Source organism: Syngnathus leptorhynchus, chromosome 18, assembly GCF_054491065.1.
Source record: "Syngnathus leptorhynchus isolate UIUO chromosome 18, UIUO_Slep, whole genome shotgun sequence".
Lineage (NCBI taxonomy): Eukaryota > Metazoa > Chordata > Actinopteri > Syngnathiformes > Syngnathidae > Syngnathus > Syngnathus leptorhynchus.
In genome coordinates, this window is record NC_141212.1 from 489244 (window position 1) to 508143 (window position 18900).

Genomic DNA, 18900 nt, shown 5'->3' on the forward strand with positions numbered 1-18900 from the left:
CGCCCATCTCCAAACGTGCTGACTGACGGTCCCCGAGGAATCCCGTTTGTGTTGTTCGCCGGTGCGTGCGTGCGTGCGTGCAGCACGCCCAGCCTTTGAAATGGTGCACTAATTGAATAAATAGCCGATGAGCTTCGAGAGAAAGGGTAAAACAAAAATCAAATGGCTTCCCCCCCCCCAATATAGAGAAGGCAAGAATATTTTGGAAAACATCAAGCCACATGACAGCAGACTGTTTGTTTGCTCGCTGTTGTCCCCCCGGTGTGTCCTCAATACCCGAAAGTGGGACGTTTCATCACGTGACCGACCGATTATAAATGGGAGTTGGCGGGGTGGGGGGATGTCAAGCAGCTTAATAACATTTCAACAGATGCGCTCACTATAAGACAAAACGTTTTGATTGCGCAAGCCTAATTAGAATATGCAAATGAGCGCGACCGCCCGAGCGAGCGCGCCCGTGCGTGCGTGCGTGCGTGCGTGCGTGGGGACGGACGGACGGCGAGGTCGAGCGTCAGTCCGTCCAACGGATCGATGGCCACTTCAAATGCTTCATTAAATTGGACAAATGGCTGGAATGTGACGTCTTCATGCCATGTTTGGGACAATAACGCAATTTGTATCAATTCTTTCAAATGAACAAAAAACTCGAATATATTTGTGTGTGTGTGTGTGTATATATATACATACACACACACACACACATTACATTCATGTTTTGTAATTGTAATCTCTCTTGTAAAAAAATGAAACCATTTACACATATTTGTAATTATAGTAGTTTACAACAGTACTTTAATAATTGGCATTCTAGTTATTATTTTTTTGCCTTGCAGTTACCACGTAGATAGTATATGATCGCTTGTAATTTTAGGGAATATTTTTTTCAATCAATAGCATGCTTAATATTTTTTGTAGCAGCACAACATATTTGAAAAGCTCACGTCAATGCGCCTCCGTTCTTTACCCGAGGCCCAACAGTGTTGTAGTACAGCACAACAATTAATATGTCATTTAATAAAATAGCGACATCAGAAAAAAAATCGAAGGAGTTTGGGGAAAAAAATCTGCTTTGGAAAAAAAAAAAAGTGCCATTCTCCCAAAACAAACCAAACTCAAAATGTGATGTCTACTAAATTTCCAAATGATTTTTCGAGCTTGTTCCGCCTCATTGGCTCCATCAGATGAGCTCAGCGATGATGACCAGTGACACAAGCATGAAGAGGGGAAAGTACAGGCTTCTCTTTGCCTTATTATTTAACCTTGAATGAAAATCAACAAATCGAAATGTTCAACACGGAAGGAAATAATAATAATAATAATAATTGAGGCGTGATCCAAATCATATAAAGGGGTGTTTATAACGAAAAGTTCAATGTGGGGTCGCTCATGATTGGCTGCCGCCTGTTGCCTGCTGCTGCTGCGGCGGTAGGGGGGGGGGGGGCGTCCAATTGTGTGTGTGTGTGTGTGTGTTGTCGGATAAAGAGGAGCATCCCGCCCGACTGCAAACTAAAAGTGAAATCTGCGAGCGGCATCATGACCGGTAAGGACGGCGCCGTGCTTTCGGCCACGGAGAATAAGCAGAAACCAGTCGGAGCCCCGCAGCACCAGCAGCAGCAGCAGCCAACCCCCGCCTGCAAGATGCCCCCCACGGCGCACCGCCGCACCGGCTTCGGCATCCAGGAGCTCCTCGGTCTCAACAAGGAGCCGCCGCCGCCGCTGGTGCCGGCGGCCACTGCCGCCTCGTTGAGGCGGCCCCTGGAGGCCCTCCCTCACCGGGGGCACCTCCTGTCGGGCCGCCCGGCCCAGCTCGGCCTAGGCGGCCTGGGCGTCGGCCTGCTGGGTCCCGACGGCGTGCACTCGTTCTACGGCCAGCCCGCCTTTCTGGAGGTTCTGTCCGAAGCGCACAACGTGCACCTGCAGCCGCTGCACAGGGCCAGCGCGCACATGCACGACGTGCACAACTCGGCCAGTTCGGGTGAGTGCTGCATGCCCTAAAAGAAAAAGGAAAAAAAAAAAAAAGAAGCAAGAATACACTTGCCACATTTACTAACGAAAGAGAACATATTGCAGGCGTTTGTCTGAACGTCATTTACGCATCGCGTTGAATGTCTTAATCCAGACGTTTTTCGATCTTGCAAGCTTTATTCAATTCAAATCATATTCATAGCTTTTACGTTTTTTGTTTTTTTTTAAGGTTAGCATGGGCGGAATTAAGCAGACGGCCACAAATAAATCCGAGCTGAATTTGACTCGTCGAAGCTGATTAAGCTTGTAGATTTCTTTTCACCTTCCGTATTGATATGAATTCATTGTGTTCAGAAATATTTCCAATATTGGTTTTACATTGTTATTTATTTTTTTTGCATTACAACAGTCAGGAAAGATGAGACTGAAATATCAAATCAGCTTCTTTGTCATGCTATCAAATATACAAACGTGAATGTAATTTCTTCCCACAGATTCTGATGACATGAGTCTTCCCACCAGTGATCAAAAATTCTCTAAATCTTCCTTGAGCCAAAGCAAGAAAAGAAAAAAAAGACGACACAGGTAAAAATAAATAAAAGTGATGGAAAAAACCTCAAATCCATGCCACTTTCTACACTATAGCCTGCATGCAGTTTGGAAGAGGAGGCATGATAAAGTTGTCATGCATCTTATTCCTTTGTTCTGTCATCCTGATATAAAAAAATATCTTCAAAATGTTTCCATATATTTGCATATGTATGCAGTTAAACGTCCATACAAGATGTATGCTGGAGAAAATGTTGTCAGTGCTCTTTTGAATTTGTCTTTCTTTTCCGCACAGAACAATTTTCACGTCCTATCAGCTGGAGGAGCTGGAGAAAGCTTTCAACGAGGCCCACTATCCGGACGTGTACGCCCGAGAGATGCTGTCCATGAAGACGGAGCTGCCAGAGGACAGGATACAGGTAAGTGCTGTGACTCCGCCTCCGTTTTTTTATCATGCTCACTGGCAAACCAAACAAGACAACTGCAACCTTTTTAAGCGCATAACTGTAAACACCATAGAAAAGCTAGCACTGACGTAGCGCTTTGTATTGGACGGTCGAGACAAATTTCAATGGTTCATAATAATCAATAACGTGAGACCAAATGAAGCTCAAACTACACTGAAATGAATTAGCAGGTGATCAGCCCTCCTCCTCCACGGCTGCTGCTTTTTTTTTTTTTTTTTTTCTCTCCTCCTCTGATTTGATATTTCATGGCTTGTCTCATCTACGGACGGGGCCTGGAAATTAACTTATTTTTCAATCAGCCCGGGCGCCCTTGGGGTCACCGCTCTGCTGTCAAAAGCATGATTGCTCATCTGAGGCCCGTCTTTTTATAGGAGGGAGGTTATCATCAGAGCTACCTCAATGGCTTTCCCGCTTTTCCGCTTTGATCGTTTTTAATCCCGTCCCTTCGCACGCACACACGCGCTACGCTGCCAATCTCATTCCATCTCGCGGGCCGTTTTATGATGCTCGTCGGGGCTCATCCATATTCACGAGCTCACCCGGGCTATTACGAGGCCTGGCTGTGTGAAAAATCAATCTGGGCTCAGGAGGAAAAGAACGCGCATGAATTCCTGCTGCATGCACGCACGCGCTTGCACACATGTTGTGACTTCCAAAATGAGCATAGCTAGCAAAATGCCCGAAAAATAATTCCATCAAATAACAGTGTCGATCGTGACACGATCATTAGAGCTCAGCGTGTCGTCCTTTGCCATCCCAGGTGTGGTTCCAGAACCGCCGGGCCAAGTGGCGCAAGCGGGAGAAGTGCTGGGGCCGCAGCAGCGTGATGGCCGAATACGGCCTGTACGGGGCCATGGTGCGACACTCCATCCCGCTGCCCGAGTCCATTCTCAAATCAGCCAAGGAGGGCGTCACTGAGTCCTACGCTCCCTGGTTACTAGGTGAGAGGCGGGGGGGGGGATCTATGATAGACACCTTTTTGCCTAAGGACATTCCAAACGGCATTCGTGAGCTCGTGGTGTTAGGCAAGGCTCGCCGTTTGCTCCTCTCCGCATTTGTGTTCAAGTGTCTTTGCGTTCCACTAGGGAACGCTTTCACAACCATGTACGGATTTGGGCTTGGCTATTGAACTAAATGTTTTTGTCATTCCTTTTTTTTTTTTTGCACGGAACAATATTTAGCAACTTCCGTCGACTGGCAAAATATGATCTGGCGCGGATTCCCACGGGAGGACCGCTTGAGGCCAGAGAGCGAGTGTCAAAGCGCTCGATAAGGCGGCAGCAGTCAATTGGCTGATAATCCCACTTCATTAGCAGAGATTAGAGCCCTATCTCCCGTTGGCTTTGTGTCAATCGATTGGGCGCAATCTATCAGGCGGCTCGGAATTGATTAAGAGGCATCCGTTTTCGTTCAATCTGCATTCTCAAGTGAGGAAAGGCTGCAAAGTTGCCACAAACTAACACATTGCGCCCCTCAGGTATGCACAAGAAGTCGGTGGAGACGCCGCGCAGCCCTGACCACCGAAGGAACAGCGGCGCCACGCCGCCGCCGCCACACGAGAGGCCGGACGCCCCCGAGGCAAAGGACGGCGACAGAGACGAACTGCGGGTGCACAGCATCGCCGTGCTGCGAGCCAAGGCGCAAGAACACAGCGCCAAGATGCTCGGCACGCGACCGCGCACGGGAGAACCCGAGCGCGGGTCCACCGAGGACGAGACGGACAACTGAGAACCTTTCGGGGGATTGTTAGAAACTCACGTGACGGGTCAGGAGCTCGCTGGAAAAGAATGGAGCCGCCGCCGCCGCCTCCTCCTCCCCTCTGCTTGGGCTTCAAACTAGAACAAACACATTCAGCGCATAGAGTGAATCCGAGGAAAAATCATGTCGTTTGTGCCAGTTCGCCCGCCGACCGACTGGCAAGGGTTGACTGTAGGTTGAATGTTTGTTCTTCACACTTGGCTTACCAGCTGTGCGAGTCCCAGCAGTCGCGCTGTGACCTCCGACCTCGTCTTCCGACAGGCTCGGTGGGCAGAGCGCCAAGCTTCAATGTGACGTATTTGGTTTCCGTGTTTGTCTTTGTAAATATCAACAGTCTGATTAAAATGGAATATTTCACTAAAGTGTTGGCTGCCAACTTGGTTTCCTCTTTGGGAATTTGTGCTTTGGCTGTCGCATTGCTCTGGCTGCTCTTGCGCCGCCCTTCCACGCAAAACAAGTTGCAGCCCTCCCCTCATGGATTGGAATGGAGCCGGCGCCCGCCGCTAGTTTCGGGGAACTAAAGCCAAGTTGCCTCCGCGCGCGCGCCGTGTGAGGGAATGATTGGCTGTCCCGTTTGAGCACAGCTCGTTTCTTTCTCTTTGCGTTGGAAACCAAATCGAGCAAATGTGGCTCTCGCAGCGATGCGTCAAAGCGGCCCGCGCGTCGACCGTCGGCCGGAGGTTCAAGAGTCACGCAGCGTCGGCGTTCATGCCGGAGGCAGCGGGCTTCCAGGGCGTGCGGGACCGCGCGGGGCTGCAGGAGTTCTCCGTCGCTCACAAGGAGAGCTTCTGGGCGGCCGTGGCGCGCCGCCGGCTCGACTGGATCAGCCCGTTCCGCGGCGTCCTCGATTACGACATGGAGCGAGGCAAAGTCAGCTGGTTCCAGGGAGGACAACTCAATGTCTCCGGTGAGGAAGGAGCGGGACTTTCTTTGCATGGAGTCAAAACTTTGCTGACATTGAACGCACCACCGCTCGTGCACTTTGGGAAATGTGACACGCTTTGCTCAAGAATTGAGTTCAAAACAAAATGTTCTTTTGGTTTTCTTCGAAAGTGTTTGGGGGGGGGGGGGGCGAATGCTCGAGTGTAAAACTGCAGCATTTTCTCTAACCTAGCTCGAGCTGTCTTTCGTTGTACAGTAGAAGTGCTTGCCGCTGCTTGCCGCTGCTGCTGCACGTCAACTTGTGGCACCTTGCCAGCTCCAAGCCAGGACCACTCCGACGGTTTTGTTTTTTTCTTTTTTCCAATTGTCTGTTTGGAACTGTCTGCAGTGAACTGCCTGGACCGCCATGTACGCAGCAGCCCGGAGAAGGTGGCCCTCATCTGGGAGAGGGATGAACCCGGATCAGAAGTCAGGGTGACCTACAGGTCGGTTAACGGGCTTGTCTTTCCACCTTTCGTCAACTGGGAGAGTGGAGAAAAAGAAAAGAAAAAAAACATCAACCCAAACGCCTGCCTTTGTGTCAGCTCATCCGGCATGCCCCCCCAAAAAATTTGCGTGTTTTTACCAGGCAGCTCCTGGAGATGACCTGCCGGGCGGGCAACCTGTTGAGGCAGCGCGGCGTCAAGAAGGGCGACTGCGTCACCATCTACATGCCGCCGTGCCCGCTGGCCGTGGCCTCCATGCTGGCCTGCGCTCGCGTGGGGGCGGCGCACAACGTGGTGTTTGCGGGCTTCAGCGCGGAGGCTCTGGCCGAGCGAATTCGAGATGGTGAGCATGTAGGCTAGCGCCGGCTGGCCCCTTCTGACCCAAATGTTTCCCAAATGCCAAATCATTGACAATTCAGAGTGGACCGAGCACCTCAACTTTTCCAACGCAATGCACGTCTTTTTTTTTTTCAGCATTTAGAGTCTAAATGCTGAAAAAGTTTGTAGGAGGGGCAGATAGGACTTATATACAACAAGAGGCAGGTGAAAATAATCAAACTAATCATGGGCACACGGGAGGGCAAAGGAGGGGAGGGGACACAGAAACCATGACAACAACAGACACATGGTGGATAAGCTGGGGACGAGACGTGAGCACCCTAACCCTAGCTTTAAACACTACTTTGAAACCCTAACCCTGGATTTAGACGGAGTGTTTTTTGTTTTCTTCCCTTTTTTCAACAATGTTTCAATAGCCCCTCATAGACTTAATAGCTCACCATTTTCTTCTGGCGATAAGATAATCATTTATTGTGACCAAAGCCGAGGGAAGTCGACTTTCCTCAAGCGGTGTAGAGCAAAGAGCAACAGTGCAATGCAAAAGAAACTCTACTTTGCCCTCAAGTATTTTTCCCAAGTCGTCCAAAAAAGTGCCAACTCTGACTGTCTGTACACTTGTGTAGATTTCTGCGCACTCATCAAAGTCTCGGCACGGCGACGCCGCGTCGGTCGAGTGTGTATTTACCATGCGGCCGACCGTGCGGGACCGTGTGTGTGTTGGAAATAAGAGGAATGAGGGCTCGGCTCGGCTCGGCCTCCTTTGGGTCCAGAGGTCGATCCGGGCCAGAGATGCTTATCGCGGGCCGAGCGTTCAAAACAGCCGAGCTTTATTGACTTTATCGCCCCATCTTGCATTTATCTTTCATCTTTATTGCCGCTCGTATCTGATGGGGAACCATATCGTTGCTTATGTGATGATTATTTACTGCAAGAAGGTCTTCCTATTTTAAAGGACCGGAGAGTCGCTCATAAAACGTATCGAGTAGGCTTTCCAAAAGGGCGTCACCACTTAACAACCTCCGGAAGATGGGACACCTTCACCTTCATTTGTTTTCCTTCCAGCCCAATCCAATACGGTGATCACCGTCAATGAGAGCGTGAGAGGCGGCAAGGTGACCCCCCTGAAGGCCACGGTGGACCAGGCGGTGCGCAGCTGCCCGACGGTGCGCCAGGTGTTTGTCGCCAGGAGGACCGAGACGCCGGTCGTCATGACGTCCAAGGACGTGGCCATGGAGGAGGTGAGAGCACCTTAAGCTTCGGACGGGGCCGGGACTCCAACGGGCTCCGTATCACAGGAGATGATGTCGGAGGACGTGGTCTGCGAGCCGGCCGCCATGGACAGCGAGGACGTCCTGTTCCTGCTCTACACGTCGGGCAGCACCGGCAAGCCCAAAGGCCTGGTTCACACGCAGGCCGGATACCTGCTGTACGCCTCGCTCACGCACAAGGTCGGTCGATGGGAAGGAACGCAACAGATGATGGAGTGCAGCCGAATCTCACGTCGCGTACGTCTGGCCGCAGTACGTCTTCGACTACCGCGACGGAGACGTGTTTGGCTGCGTGGCGGACATCGGCTGGATCACGGGACACAGTTACGCCGTGTACGGACCCCTGGCCAACGGGGGCACCACCGTCCTTTTTGAAAGCACGCCCCTTTATCCCCACCCAGGTACTCTCCACCCCGGATGGGCGCCACTGAGCCTGGAGTCGGTCGGCCACCGGTGCTAAAATCAGGAGCATGTCTGTGGAGAGTGTTTTGTTTCTGTTTTTTTGTCAGGAAGATACTGGGAGATGGTGGAGAGGTTGAAAATCAACCAGTTTTACAGCGCCCCCACCGCCATCCGCCTGCTGCTCAAGCACGGCGACCAGTGGGTGCGCAAATACGAGCGTTCCAGTCTCAGGACGCTGGGATCGGGTACGACTCAAATGCTCCTCTCACATACATACTCGGGCAGACATAGAAGAAACGGCGCGCTACAAATCGGTCGGTGCCAGTGGCATGGGGTGGCGCTGATTTATTGAAGTCTGGCTCCCGTGAGGAGTGAGTGCTAAGTCTCCTTCCTTGAAGGCCAAGGGTGTGTTTATTGCATCGCAAAGGCAGCATGTGCACTATGTCCTCTGCGCAGTGGGCGAGCCCATCAACACGGAGGCGTGGGAGTGGTACCACCGCGTGGTGGGAGAGGGACGCTGCCCCGTGGTGGACACCTGGTGGCAAACGGGTAAGCACCCCAAGGGTTCTCACCCTTCTGCATGACACCAATCTTGCTTATTTCCCTTACTATACGGTCTGTTTAGAACAAAAAGATGTCATTTTTAATAGCTTCCCTGTCTTTTTTTTTTCCTCAGAGACGGGCGGCATCTGCATCGCCCCGAGGCCGTCGGAGCCACACGCAGAGATTGTCCCGGGCATGGCCATGAGACCTTTCTTTGGCATTAAGCCGGTGCTCATGGATAGCGAGGTGTGTGTGGGGGATGAATATCAAAAGTGACACAGCTGGTGACTATTTGATAATCCTCATCTGACCCTCCAAGCCGTTCCCAGGCGATCAACTCCAATTTGTTGCATTTCACAGGGCCGAGAGGTGACGTCCAACGATGCCTCGGGCGCGCTGTGCCTCTCTCAGCCTTGGCCCGGCATGGCCCGCAGCATCCACAACGACCACCAGAGATTCATCGACACTTACTTCAAGACCTATCCCGGTAAGAGCGCTCGCTCGCTCGACGGGGTGCCGTCGTGGTCGTTGACGCGGCCCCTCCGCTTCCCTGCCCTGCAGGCTACTTCTTCACTGGGGACGGCGCCCATCGCTCCAAGGAGGGCTACTACCAGATCACGGGGCGCCTGGACGATGTCATCAACGTCAGCGGGCACAGGATCGGCACGGCCGAGATCGAAGATGTGCTGGTAAAGCCGCTTTGGAGTTCGGGGATAAGATGACGTTGTCTTTCGGCGAGGCTTGGGGTTTTGCTTGGTTTTGGCTGTCCCGCCCGAGCTTCTCACTCCCAAGGTGTGCGTCACAGAACCAATGCTCCGCCGTGGCCGAGTCGGCAGTCATCGGCTGCTCGCATGGCATCAAAGGCCAAGGTGAGCCGGGCAGACAGAGGTGGCCGTGCCCGTCTGACGTCCGTCTCCTTTGCAGGAGTCTACGCTTTTGTGGTCCTCAAGCAGGACGCCCGAGAAGCCGACCTCGCCTCGCAGATCAACGACACCGTCTCCGACAAGATCGCCAAGTACGCTTGTCCTGACCACATCCAGGTGCATTGGAAAATCTGCAAAGGGCCTGAGCTGGCTGGACTCGAGCGATAATGTTGGGCTTCTTCTTCTCCCAGTTTGTCCAGCGCCTCCCGAAGACGCGCTCGGGCAAAATCATGCGTCGGATTCTGCGCAAGGTGGTGGAGCGAGACCCGGGCGGCCTGGGCGACCTCAGCACGCTGGACGACCCCGCCGCCGTGCAGGAGATCATCCGAGGTCATCGTGACCTCTTTGCAAAAAAGCAGGAGCAGCCGTGAAGACTCAAAGTGGACATTTTGAAAGGGACTAACTTGTTTTAATTGTTCATGGAATCAGCGGATGGCCACCATAAAAAAAGAAACTTGAGTCTCAGCTTTGTCTCCTTTGTGGCCGAGTCCTCGAACCGAGCGACGTGAACAACCCCCAAATGGAGTATACCTTCTTAACGTGGAAGCGCTCGGGTCACATGACGTCCTCTCTGAGCCTCCTGCCTTTTATTTGGCTCAACTCCCAGTGGCCGCCTCCGCACAGTTTCAGCCGGACGTCGTGGTGCTGCGGACGAGGAGGAGACAAAAAAGGCCACTTCATTAGGTACGACCGGCTGTCCTAACTAAGAAGGCTGAACTTGAAACCGTTTCGTTCGCCAACAAGGATGTGGACAGCAAGCTTCCCACTGAAACCATAAGTATGTCCACTGGAGCTCTGTCGTCGTCACCTAGCGGCCACGCAATGCATTTGAGGTAGCGCCTCAACTTCCCACTAAAAGACGAATAGCGAAAGGGAGCTTTTTCTGAGTGGCGTATCTAATCCAATGATTTGGAACTATAATTGTAAACACATCATTTCAAAAAACATCACCTTTTTTCCCAGCTTTTGCCATTTTGTTTCGATCAAAACTATTGGACATTTCAAATCCTTTTGAAAAAGCTCAATAAATGATGAACATCAATATATGCCGAAGGTAATGAAAGGAGAGCTGACCTTCTCCAAGCTTGTGCGGTGTCCCACGCTGACCAGCGTCATGCCCAGTTGCTTGCAGGTGCGATAGAGCTGAGACTCCGCCTCCTCCGTCAAGGCGCTGGTGGCCTCGTCCAACACTGTCGACAGCGGCGCGTCATGAAACGGAGAAAAGCCCGGCTTTTCCTCAGCACTTGAACGTACCTGCGTATTTGGGCTGGAGGTAGAAGAGTCGCGCAAAACAAAGGCGCTGCATCTCGCCCGGGGACAGAACGTCGTACCTGCAACCAGGATCTTTTTGAAGTTTATGGTCCAAACCCGTTTAGAAAGGCTGACAAGTTGCAAATGATGTGCAAGCAAAAAAAAAAAAAAAAATCAAGGAGGGATTCGTACCAATTCCAGTCCACGACTTCATCCAGGCCGCCGGTTCGCTTCACCAGACTGGACTGGAATGAAATGCAGTGCAGTGCAACAGGATTGAATACAAAATGCTTTTAGAGCTTAGTTCTTCTGTATGTTGCAAAACTCACCACTCCCGCCATCTTGAGAAACTTCATTATTCTGTCATCATCGACAGACCCTGGGGGAGGAAAGAAAAAAAAAATAAAAAATCAGACAAGTATTGAGTTGATGGACAGCGCCGACGTGTCCTTGCTACCTGATTGCGGGTAAATGTCCTTGAGCGGGTAGATGACCTGTTGGGAGAGGAGAGCACGTTTGTCATTCCGCTCTTTTCAAACGCCAGCCAATGGGGTGAGCCACCTGTTCACGCAGCGTGCCGTCAGTCAGGTAAGGCTTTTGCGGCAGGAACAGGGTTCCTCTGGGCCCGAAGCAGGTGGTCATTTGGACAAAACCTGTCAAGAAACACCCACAACGTCAGGGGACTGGGCCTCCCTCCGTGTGACATCTCTCACCGCTCTTGGCCTCCCACAGTCTGTTGAGGACCCTCAGGAGCGAGGTCTTGCCCGTGCCGGTGTTGCCCACCACCAGCAGGTGCGTCCCCTCGCTGACGCTCAGGCTCAGGTCCTCCGCCAGCAGCTGCTCCGAGTAGGGAGAGGTGTAAGACAGATGGTCCACTATGAAGGCCGTGTCCACGGGGCCCCCGTGCACGTTGAAGTCACTGTGTGGAAAGACGGAAGGGAAAAAAAAAAAACCCCAAGATGCTCGAACCTTCACCTTTTGATTGAGATTTTACCTGTCAAAGTCGTAGCTTTCCCCCGAAGCCGGGTCATAGTCGCACTGCTGGCGCAGAACGTCGTCCATCACCTCCGTCAGCTCGCCGATCCTGAGCGTCACACGGGCCCAATCACGTCAGCCGCTTGGAAGCGCGTTGGCGCACTACCTGTGGGTGTAGCCGGCCACGTCGGACAGCGTGGTGGACAGGTCGATCAGCTGCGTGAAGCCGTTGATCAGGTAGATGCACACGAAGGCGTTCTGCACGGAGGCGACAACAAGATAAAGCTGTGCTGCCACCTAGCGGTCACATTTTTATCACTCAAGCCATCCACATTGAGGAGTTTCTATTTCCGCTATTTAGCATTCCATTGTGAAACATTTTGCTGGACAAGCCTTGACTTCCCCGCCCCCCAAAGAAGCTTACAAAACAAAAGTCTTGGCTCAAGAACGGAAGTCCTAGAAAGAAAGAGGAAGTAGCCGTCCGTCACCCTGCTGATGAGCGCGCTGAGCTCGCCGGGCGTCAGGCCATCGTACAGCCCGCCGAAAATGGGAATGGCGATGATGATGTAGCTGAGGAAGCTGCCCAGGTAGTCGAAGCTGTTCACCCCAACTGGACACAAAAAGGGCGCAGTGTCTTCACGCCGGCCGGCCGGCCGGCTGTGGTGTCACCGTGCACGTGCGCGAGCGCTTACTGTAAAGCCACAGCTCTTTGTTGATGAGACTTTGCTGAGTGTGCAGCAAAGTCTGCAGGCGTCTGTCGGTCCTCATGTGCTCCACTTTACCAGCCCTGCAACAGATCACAACTTTCAGCAAGTAGGCACGCTAGCGTGCGGACGGAGTAGCGGCTCACCTGTAAAAAGCCGCCGACTCAGCATTGACTCGGATCTGCATGTGCTTGAATCTGTGCCCGGGAGGGGAGACAAAGCAAATCGTGTATTCATATTTATTTAGCTATCTTTTGAGGAAACGGACAAGCTGCCCTTCACGAACGCCCGTCCGTTTCCGCTGCCATTTCCTAAAAGGCCCAACGCCAAGATGAAACAGATGCATCCCGTCGGACAAAGCAGGTCATATTCCTGAGGATGCCACGTACCTGAAGTCGCCCTCCAGTTTCTCCTGCTCGAAGAGCGTGGACACAATGGGCCCCATCAAGATTTTGTTGGTCACCGAGCCCAGCACAAAGTAGGCAAAGATGCTGAGCGGGCCCAGCCAGCCTGTGCTGAAAGCAGTTTGGGAGGCGTTTTGTGGCCGCACCGTCAACTGGTCACAAAAGCTTTTTGGGCTCGTTCAGTTTTTGCGATACCTCTCGAAGCAGCGGTAGGCGTAGTAAGCCAAGGTGAAGGGCGAGGCGATGAGCCGAGCGGCCGCGGTGCTCATCTGCTTGCACAGCCTCTCGGCGTCCTGACTGATCCGCTGGTCACTGCCGGTCAAAGGAGCTTCAGCGCGGCAAAGACGTCGCGTGGAAAGGAAACGCTTACGGGTTGTCCACGTCCTCCCGGAGCACGTTGAGCGTGTAGTAGACGCGTCCCCGGAAGTAGGCGGCGTGCAGGCTCTCCGTCAGCATCTTCCTCCAACTCACGTACATCAGGTTGCCGATGTACTGCTCCAGACTTTTCAACTGCCCGGAGCAAGCCGAATCATCACTTTGTACTTTGCCGCCCTCCCTCCATCTTCAAGACCCGACTCACGGTGGAGTTGAGCACAATGAACAGCATGGCGGTGAGCAGCAGGCTCTTGAAGTTCTCGTTGTCCTTCTCGGCCAGCACGTTGTAGAAGCGGCTGGGGAGGACGCCCACTTGGTAAATGATCAGCTGCTCTGGTTTAAGGATAGAAAAAGTGATGCGTTAGCGCTTTGTTACATCCAAAGAGCTCGTAAAAGAAAGTCAAAGGTTAAAAGCGTTGACTTGAATTCATACAATTGCGACACGATTCCTCTTCTACTTTCAAGCTGCATCTTGTGATTTTGTTTCCCCCAACTGACTTCATTTCCTAACGATTACAACACAATCTGTAACGACTTTCTCAAAGCTTGCAAGTTCAGTTACCTCGAGCTGGAGAGAATATTATCGCCCCAAAAAATCATTCAATCACATGATTGTGCACGATGTGTGACGTCACGCATTTCTTGCTTGACAAGCAGCAGTGTCGTGTTGTTTAATGAGTATGTGCGTGTTTGTGTGTGTGTGAGCTTCCTAATACCGGCCAAAGTCACTCCAAATAGTGTGGCGAACATGAGGACACTTGGGCTGCTCCATGACGGAAAGAGAACCTTCAGGATGCTCCAGAACCTCTGCACGAAGCACCAGTTCAACTTTGGTTTACTGCACATTGAACGAGAGAAAGGAGCCAGACACACACAAGTCGTGGTTACACAATCCAAGTGTTGTGTTCAAATTGACAACAATGACTTTACCTTCGTGTGTTTCCTCTGTCATTTGACTTCACGAAGCGAGGCATTTGCGCCGGAGAGTGAGTGGGAATTACGAGCAAATTAACTAGCTAGGCGAGCTTCCGAAACGCTCTTTGAAATCGACAGTTACTAGCTAAAAAAAGTTTTCTAAACATTCCTCCTCCTGAATGAACACGGTGACTGATTGGGTTAGCCGTCAAGTTCGTCAGCGACAGCGAAGTCTGCACTTCCGCTTTCAACAGGAAGTGGAATCGAATGCAAAGTCTGCACTTCCGCCTTCAACAGGAAGTGGTTTTTGGCCATTCAAAATAAAGTAGCATAATCCAACTCAAACCCTTCCCACTGAGCCCCGATTTAAATTTCGCAATGCAGCCAGACAAAGAAAAGATAAGGAGGTAAAGATTTTAATACACTTTAGTGCCATAACTTTTAAACATCCTGGTCATCTTTTTTAACATACCGTCTTATTCAAGATAGTACTATATTACATCAAAAATACTGTTTTTATATTGTAATTCAATTTTTTTTTGTGTGCCGTCTTAAAGCACTCAAGTTCACATAAAACATTATTTACGCCCGAGATACAAAAAGTAGGAATAATAATAGTGGTGACATCATAAAGATTATGCAGATCGTTAAAGAATCAAATACTTCAAATATCATTTGAAATGCGTTTCTACAAACATGATTCATCATTTGGTTTATTCTCTGGATCAAAATGATGGTGATCCCCAAAAACAAACAAACAAAAATAACACAGTAGCACAATCAATGAGAAACGAAGATGCAATGAAACAAAGTCATCATGTGATGGCGTGGGGAGGTGCCAGCGGCTATTTTGAATATTTACAAGACACCAAATTTTTCCTCTCCAGTGTGCTGTCGAGCGTTTGTGAGCCTAAAGTTTGTATTTTTAAGCTGTTTCCAACACAAGAAAACGCTGCTTTAAAAAAAAAAAAAAAAGTATTTCCAGTCGTGTATTTACAGCAGCAGCATCATCATCATCATCATCGACATGATTCAAAGACCCTGTCTCGTGAAGTCAAAGATTCAAAGTTGCCAAATACTGTATTCCACTGACATGCTTAAAAACATGTGCAAAAACGGAGAAGTGTTTTGTGCTGGCGTCGGACTGCCTTTCACCATTTGACGTTTCCTGATTTGTTTGGGCACAAACGCAGCCCAGTGACACACTTTGGTGCGGTACAAACGGAGCGCTTTTGTTTGCGTCAGCGATAAAAACTTGTTTCCGCCGGAGTGTCTCAACCGGCGGCTACATTTTCAGTCTTGTCGAGAAAATCCTCCCAAAAGGCCAGGCACGTGGGGCTTTGGGGATTCATATAAGGATGAAACTAAAAATGCTTTAAAAGGTATGTAAAACATCACCAGATTTGGAAGCGTATTGCTGCCACACCAGAAAAAAAACATCACGGTGCGATCAATTTCAAAGCGATGAGGTTCGGATTTTAACGTCACGAACGCCGCCGCGAGTCAGCGCTTAGAATCGAAGCAGATCCAAATGGAACAGAAGAACTAAACCATTCTCGCGACAGCGGATTTTTTGATTTTTTTTTCCCCTTGGCGTTGCAGCAGTACGGCCTAGGTAGCATTCACCCTGTAGACCGTCTTAACCCGGTTCTTAGGCCAGGCCCACGAGCCTGAAGAGCAGCGGCACCACGCAGAAGCAGGTGAAGCCCACCACGCTGTAGACGACGTAGCGGTACGGCAGCTCCACCGCCATGCGCTGCCGGGCGCGCCTCACGTCGCCGGCGGGGAGCCCGGCCAGCCGGCAGAGGAGCGGGATGGCGGCCGCCTTCATGAGCATCCGGGTGAACAGGATGACGGCCACCCCGAGGGTCAAGCGCAGCAGGGAGCGGGACGCCAGGCCGACGCCCAGCGGGGGCAGGGCCAGCGGCAGCGCCGAAGCCGGCGGGTCGGCCATTAGGCCCAGCTGGTAGTTGGCGTGGGTGGCCAGAGCGGCGCCGGCCCCTGTGCCCAGCGCCTGGGCCGTGTCGCCGCGCGAGGTGCTCCAGGAGTCCAGCGAGAAGGCCAGCAGGCCCAGGCTCACGTGCGACACCACGATGACCAGCGGCGCGTAGGCGTGCGTCATGTAGAAGTGGTCGATGGTGTCCAGCGTTTGCTGGAAGAAGACCAGGACCAGCAGGCTGTACAGGAAGCCGGTGATCACTTCCTGCCAACGCAAATAACACCAGTGGAAATGTGGTCCCGTCCAAACCCGACAACGCTTTCTGACGATTGTGATGAATAAACAGCCGTCGCTTAGCAATCAAATGGTCCGACAAAGCATTTTATCGCTTCTCCCCGTTAGCAGATTAGAAATTTGTGATGAGCAAGAGCCGGAGAAGCGCGCTTTTGCACTTTGCCCACTGGGGCCATCTTGTCGTTTACGATGACTGAAAACGATTGCCGAGCGTGGACACTTACCAGAACGGAATGCATGCCCATGTAGACTCTGCTCACACACACCAGCAGGCTCCAGCACAGCGCCACGGACAACCCAAGCAGGAAGGGGTACTGCCATACAAAGCAAACGGCACACATTAATAAGGTGGTCACTCTCGGTGGAGCCTCGTCTGGTCTGGTCTGGTGGCATGCCTGCCTCCACAAGGTTTTGGCGCCTTTGCACGTTGACAAACAAAAGTGTTAAGATCCTGATCGGAATGTGCCGGGCGAGTTTAACAGGAAGCGGCAGCGCTGTGTTCAACAATGACCTCCTGCAATTCTTATCTCTTCCTCGCTCAACACAAAGGCGCACAAATCCACCTAAGAAATAAAACATCAAATATTCTCCTAGAGAACAACAAATGTCACGATTTGCCTGCCGTTGTACTGTTTAAAGTGCGTGTCTTACCTGCCAGCGTTCATAAGTGAGCATGAAGAGGCAGAAGGGGATGGCGGTGCCCGTCATGGCGTGTGTCGATGGCATGCTGTACTCGGAGTTGTAGAAGACCTCCACCTTGACCACGGGAGGTGAGGCCGGCCGGGACCAGCGCACCATGTCCTTAGTGGACTGGCCCACCATCAAGTTCCAGGCCCACACCACCATGAGCCGGCGGCTGACCAGGGCGTCCACGTTCCAGAAGAGGAACGGGAAGAAGACGATGAAGAACATCTCGTTGCCCAGCTCCGTGCCGAAGGTGAAGAGATAGAAGAGCAACTTGTTGTGGATCAGGAACTCCTGGCCCACGTCGCCGGTCAGCGAGTTCCTGCGAAAGGGCTTGGCCCGGGCGGAAGTGTCTTCGTCCTCGGGTCTGGGCTCGCTCGGCTTCCCGTTTGCGTGCACCACGGACGCCGCACCGTTGCCAACATCGTCCCCGGGGCTCCTCTTTCGGAGCTCGGGGCGGTCGCTGTCGTCGCTGCAGTTCCGGGGCTCACTGGCATTCTCCGGAAACGTCCCCCGGACCCCGCAAAGGCGCTGGAACCTCGCCACCAGGCGCGGGTCCTGCAGATAATTACACGTCTCCACAAATGTCTTGACGACGTCCATCGCCATGATGTCGATCTAGTCGCGCTTACTTGCGCGAGTTCATGGTGACCGTTGACGAGAAGCAAAAAAGAAAAACGGATTATGAACGCCTCACTGCCAGCATGAGCAAATGCCGACCTGTAGTGCACCGATGCGGGAGATTTGGCAGCGGAGTATTCAAAGTCCGTTCGAGCGGAGTCCCGTATTACATCACAGAGCGTGGCCCGGTTCACGAAGGTGCCCGTTAACTGCGTCAAGTCGGAATTCGGCCTCTTCCGTTTCCGAGGCAGGCCCGGCAGGCAGGCAGGCAGGCGGTAGTGTTGGCTCGTGAGCGAACGATTCGTTCCAAAAAAACAAAACGAATCCGTTCATATGACTTTAACCAGTAGATGTCGGTAATGCGCATTAAGCTGGTGCCACCTCGCCGTAAAACAAAAGGAAGAAGAAGAAAGTGACGTCACTTACCGTTCACCAACTGAACGGATCTGTGAATGAGTGATTTGCATTTCCAGTTCATCGCGAGAACGGACGGATCAGTGAGGGAACGAATCCCGACTTTCCCGTTCGCGAATGAGTCAATGGCTGAACTGCCTTCCTTCCTTCCTTCCTTCCTTCCTTCCTTCCTTCCTTCCTTCCTTCCTTCCTTCCTTCCTTCCTTCCTTCCTTCCTTCCTACCTTCCTACCTTCCTTCCTTCCGTCAGTGAACGGGTCGCGCCTGTCTCCCTCCTGGCCGGCGTGAAATACGGAAGCCACAATGTCGATTTACGATTTGCCAAGGAAACGATTCTAAAGATTCAGTTCACTTAAAAGAACTGGAATGCACATCACTAGCAGGCGGTCGGTCCTCCACAAAAGACTTCTTCGTCGTTGTTTCGTCGTTTCTAAGCTCTTCTTCGATTCTTTTTCCAATGTTTGTCTGCGAGCTCCTTCTTGTGGATTCAACAAGTATCGCAACATCTTCAAACCCTACGAGGAAAGGAACGGAAGTGAAGAAAGGATGGCCTTATCATTAGTAGTATTGTAAACATTTTCAAGCTCCTTCACACCACCAGAAAGGAATACGAGTGAACTGTAGTTCCTTGGAACCCTTCAAGCAATTGCATGAAGAAATAAACAAATGCAATTCAAAGTCTGCCATAATTGTCCATTTCTTCACATGTTAAGACATACAAAGAGATCGAAATTGCGTGTCCTAC

The 18900-nt window shown here is 51.6% G+C and overlaps 4 protein-coding genes and 1 long non-coding RNA gene across 8 annotated transcripts; 2 read left to right on the top strand and 3 right to left on the bottom strand.

Moving 5' to 3' along the window:
* Nucleotides 1-1465: 1465 nt before the first annotated feature.
* LOC147042040 (visual system homeobox 2-like) lies at nucleotides 1466-5063 on the top strand. Its single transcript, XM_085937589.1, has 5 exons — nucleotides 1466-1975; nucleotides 2460-2550; nucleotides 2810-2933; nucleotides 3742-3922; nucleotides 4459-5063. The coding sequence occupies exons 1-5, from the start codon at nucleotides 1534-1536 to the stop codon at nucleotides 4707-4709; spliced, it is 1089 nt and encodes a 362-aa protein (XP_085793715.1). The 5' UTR covers nucleotides 1466-1533; the 3' UTR covers nucleotides 4710-5063.
* LOC147042041 (uncharacterized) lies at nucleotides 1863-6605 on the bottom strand. 2 transcript variants are annotated; one of them, XR_015068885.1, is made up of 4 exons: nucleotides 6247-6605; nucleotides 4946-6142; nucleotides 4740-4816; nucleotides 1863-1991 (listed from the first exon to the last, which is right to left on the bottom strand). It is a non-coding gene; the product is annotated as an uncharacterized LOC147042041 (long non-coding RNA). The 2 variants fall into 2 exon arrangements; XR_015068886.1 differs by lacking the exon at nucleotides 1863-1991 and adding an exon at nucleotides 2063-2912.
* On the top strand, nucleotides 5209-10830 carry acss1 (acyl-CoA synthetase short chain family member 1). The gene is made up of 14 exons (XM_085937585.1): nucleotides 5209-5646; nucleotides 6010-6106; nucleotides 6250-6449; nucleotides 7508-7683; nucleotides 7741-7893; nucleotides 7967-8114; nucleotides 8223-8360; nucleotides 8572-8664; nucleotides 8792-8904; nucleotides 9019-9145; nucleotides 9220-9347; nucleotides 9464-9527; nucleotides 9583-9698; nucleotides 9773-10830. The coding sequence occupies exons 1-14, from the start codon at nucleotides 5364-5366 to the stop codon at nucleotides 9950-9952; spliced, it is 2016 nt and encodes a 671-aa protein (XP_085793711.1). The 5' UTR covers nucleotides 5209-5363; the 3' UTR covers nucleotides 9953-10830.
* Nucleotides 9710-14418, bottom strand: abcd4 (ATP-binding cassette, sub-family D (ALD), member 4). Of its 3 annotated transcripts, none has more exons than XM_085937586.1 (19): nucleotides 14221-14418; nucleotides 14007-14128; nucleotides 13496-13623; nucleotides 13286-13425; nucleotides 13111-13227; nucleotides 12901-13026; nucleotides 12658-12708; nucleotides 12500-12594; nucleotides 12296-12417; nucleotides 11974-12065; nucleotides 11827-11916; nucleotides 11546-11751; nucleotides 11394-11485; nucleotides 11290-11326; nucleotides 11162-11211; nucleotides 11025-11077; nucleotides 10836-10912; nucleotides 10656-10771; nucleotides 9710-10226 (listed from the first exon to the last, which is right to left on the bottom strand). In XM_085937586.1, the coding sequence occupies exons 1-19, from the start codon at nucleotides 14262-14264 to the stop codon at nucleotides 10137-10139; spliced, it is 1848 nt and encodes a 615-aa protein (XP_085793712.1). In that variant the 5' UTR covers nucleotides 14265-14418; the 3' UTR covers nucleotides 9710-10136. The 3 variants fall into 3 exon arrangements, with proteins under 3 accessions (XP_085793712.1, XP_085793713.1, XP_085793714.1); XM_085937587.1 differs by lacking the exon at nucleotides 14221-14418 and adding an exon at nucleotides 13724-13796 and having other exon boundaries at nucleotides 9711-10226; XM_085937588.1 differs by lacking the exon at nucleotides 14221-14418 and having other exon boundaries at nucleotides 9711-10226; nucleotides 13496-13618.
* Nucleotides 14419-14536: 118 nt separating this feature from the next.
* On the bottom strand, nucleotides 14537-18125 carry LOC147042044 (sphingosine-1-phosphate phosphatase 1-like). The gene is made up of 3 exons (XM_085938260.1): nucleotides 17090-18125; nucleotides 16663-16752; nucleotides 14537-16408 (listed from the first exon to the last, which is right to left on the bottom strand). The coding sequence occupies exons 1-3, from the start codon at nucleotides 17729-17731 to the stop codon at nucleotides 15857-15859; spliced, it is 1284 nt and encodes a 427-aa protein (XP_085794386.1). The 5' UTR covers nucleotides 17732-18125; the 3' UTR covers nucleotides 14537-15856.
* Nucleotides 18126-18900: the final 775 nt, after the last annotated feature.

Coding starts and splice junctions, on each gene's coding strand:
- LOC147042040 (XM_085937589.1), top strand. CDS start 1,534: ATGACCGGTAAGGACGGCGCCGTGCTTTCGGCCACGGAGAATAAGCAG. Junction 1,976..2,459: donor GCACAACTCGGCCAGTTCGG/GTGAGTGCTGCA, acceptor TTCTTCCCACAG/ATTCTGATGACATGAGTCTT. Junction 2,934..3,741: donor TGCCAGAGGACAGGATACAG/GTAAGTGCTGTG, acceptor TTGCCATCCCAG/GTGTGGTTCCAGAACCGCCG.
- acss1 (XM_085937585.1), top strand. CDS start 5,364: ATGTGGCTCTCGCAGCGATGCGTCAAAGCGGCCCGCGCGTCGACCGTC. Junction 6,107..6,249: donor GAAGTCAGGGTGACCTACAG/GTCGGTTAACGG, acceptor TGTTTTTACCAG/GCAGCTCCTGGAGATGACCT. Junction 9,528..9,582: donor GCATGGCATCAAAGGCCAAG/GTGAGCCGGGCA, acceptor TCTCCTTTGCAG/GAGTCTACGCTTTTGTGGTC.
- abcd4 (XM_085937586.1), bottom strand. CDS start 14,264: ATGCCTCGCTTCGTGAAGTCAAATGACAGAGGAAACACACGAAG. Junction 13,228..13,285: donor CGGGAGGACGTGGACAACCC/GTAAGCGTTTCC, acceptor TTTGACCGGCAG/TGACCAGCGGATCAGTCAGG. Junction 13,027..13,110: donor GCCTACCGCTGCTTCGAGAG/GTATCGCAAAAA, acceptor AACTGCTTTCAG/CACAGGCTGGCTGGGCCCGC.
- LOC147042044 (XM_085938260.1), bottom strand. CDS start 17,731: ATGGCGATGGACGTCGTCAAGACATTTGTGGAGACGTGTAATTATCTG. Junction 16,753..17,089: donor TCACTTATGAACGCTGGCAG/GTAAGACACGCA, acceptor TTTGTATGGCAG/TACCCCTTCCTGCTTGGGTT. Junction 16,409..16,662: donor TGGGCATGCATTCCGTTCTG/GTAAGTGTCCAC, acceptor TTGCGTTGGCAG/GAAGTGATCACCGGCTTCCT.